This window comes from Charadrius vociferus, unplaced genomic scaffold, assembly GCF_000708025.1.
Source record: "Charadrius vociferus isolate BGI_N301 unplaced genomic scaffold, ASM70802v2 scaffold45, whole genome shotgun sequence".
Classification (NCBI taxonomy): Eukaryota; Metazoa; Chordata; class Aves; order Charadriiformes; family Charadriidae; genus Charadrius; species Charadrius vociferus.
Window position 1 is genome coordinate 990,923 of NW_009648712.1, and position 2,023 is coordinate 992,945.

The window sequence follows — 2,023 nt, forward strand, 5'->3', positions numbered from 1 at the left end:
GGGGGGGGGAAGAGGGATGTTTTCCGACCTCTTGAATGCGGGGCTCGTTTTTGTGTCTTTGGAAAGACTCCTCTAAGGTTTGTGTGGTGAGCTGGAAGGAAGCAGCAGGTACCTACGTGTCCTCCTTCGGCAGCTGCCCGGGCGGAGGGACGGGGCCAGCCCCCGGCCGGGGTCGCTGCTGTTTTACTGTCCCCCGGGCGGAAAGGTAAGATAGGAGTCCGTACATAGAGAGATGAGGTGAAAATGGTTTATCTCGTTAGAAACCGGACCACAGGTGAACACTACACATTCTTTTATGACAAAAGTTTGTTTTATGAAATCAATTTTACTAAGCAATAAGCCAGAATGTAGAAAAATACATTTTACCTCCAAACTCAATAAACAAGGAACAAAAACTTTCGTAGTAGTGCATAATTCTTTAGTGGTAGCTACAACAGGGGTTCCTAAACTTGTACAATAAGAGCTTGCATAAAACAGAACAAAGGAGTGAGAGAGCGTTCACAATCTTTTTTTTTTTTTTTTTTTTCCCCCAAAAGAACTCAACCCAAAAAGGTGACTTAGGTGGGTTAAACAGAGCTCGGAAAAAGTGCGAAGAGAGGATGAGAGGCGGGATGGTCTACAAGAAAGAAAAAAAAATCAAAGAAAAGAGCAACTGCGACCGAAAAATGCAAAGGCGAGAACCCTGCTCGTTACACATGATGAGAAGCATGGACAGCACTGGAGAGTAACACACTGTACTTTGCATCCAGGTCCAGTACCGAGCTGCCCGGGGCAGTTGGGTAGCGGATCGGAGGTGGGATCGCCTCGACTTCCCTCGACCCTGCGGGCACCGGCTCCGGCACCGGCACCAGTACCGGCACCGGCTCCGGCCGCGGGGCCGCCCCCGCTCACTTCCCCACTCTTCCCAAACGGGTCCTGTCTCCGCTTTCGCTTTGTTCTGCAACTCTGCCCAGCCAGCCAGAAGAGCAGTGCACGGGGCTTAGTACTCACTATCCTTGCTGCTGGTTCGGGATTTAGGGGTTAGGAGTTTGGATTTGGCTTTTTTTTTGGTTTTGGTTTTGGTTTGAAATTTTGTTCTTTTAACTATTTCTCCCTCCAATAGGCAACAGAGGTGCACAATTTGGATCGAGCTGTTGTTTTCAAAAGAGAATTATCCTCTAAGCTCATTGTTTGAGGAGACGCTGATACAGATACAACTGGAATCAAAGAAAGCGGGAGGGGAAAAAAAAATCGAAATCTAGAGGAAAGGGGACGCTGCCTCTTCGGAGAGGCTAGTGGCAAAGGAGCCTGCCTTGAGACTCACCGGGGGAAGAATCTGCTTCACCAATTTTCCCAAATCATTTTCCTCATAATCCCCTGGGAGCAGGGCATCCTTCTCTATGTACAGTAGCAAATGGTGAAAATTAATGTCTTCGACCCTGTCGCGAATAAAAATACTATCCTTTTAATTTCCGTTACAAAAATAGGAGTAATATTCAAAACAATGATTGTCTTTTTTTTTCTATTTATTTTATATAAAAACATAAACAGCTCAGGCGAATTCTTGTTCTTGTGCAGATTTTCTATGAAGAATTGTTCTTTAGTATTCGTAGTAGTATTTATATTTATATATTTATATATTATATATAACTTAATGATTGGTCCACAAAGTAGATCTGTGCGTTTCTCTAGTGCTTTTGTACAAAAGAAAAACAATATTATTATCAAAATATTCATTTAATGGCTTTACTTCATACATAAATACATGTTTAGATAACACAGGAGCGGTGATTGTTCAGTCAGTTTGGAAATGACTTTTGTTTTTGTTTAGATTTTTTGTTGTTGTTGTTGGGTTTCTCTCTCTCTCTCTGTCTCTTTCTCTCTCTCTCTCTCTCTCTCTCTCAGGACTTTGTATACACAGGAGTGGCTGGTTACTCATCGCTACAAATACGCTACTCGGCGTCCTTTGTTTTTAACTCTTTGTTTATACCTTTTCCCCAGGACGGCTGCTAAGTATTTCTTGACAGCCATTTGTTTCCGGTAG

The 2,023-nt window shown here is 43.5% G+C and overlaps 1 protein-coding gene across 1 annotated transcript in view; it reads right to left on the reverse strand.

Moving 5' to 3' along the window:
- Window positions 1-1,518: 1,518 nt before the first annotated feature.
- The window catches only part of ADCYAP1 (adenylate cyclase activating polypeptide 1 (pituitary)), a 3,384-nt gene continuing 2,879 nt past the window's right edge, over window positions 1,519-2,023 (reverse strand). Inside the window, exon 3 of the mRNA XM_009886645.1 lies at window positions 1,519-2,023. Coding sequence (XP_009884947.1) covers window positions 1,921-2,023 — 103 coding nt within the window. The 3' untranslated portion in view covers window positions 1,519-1,920.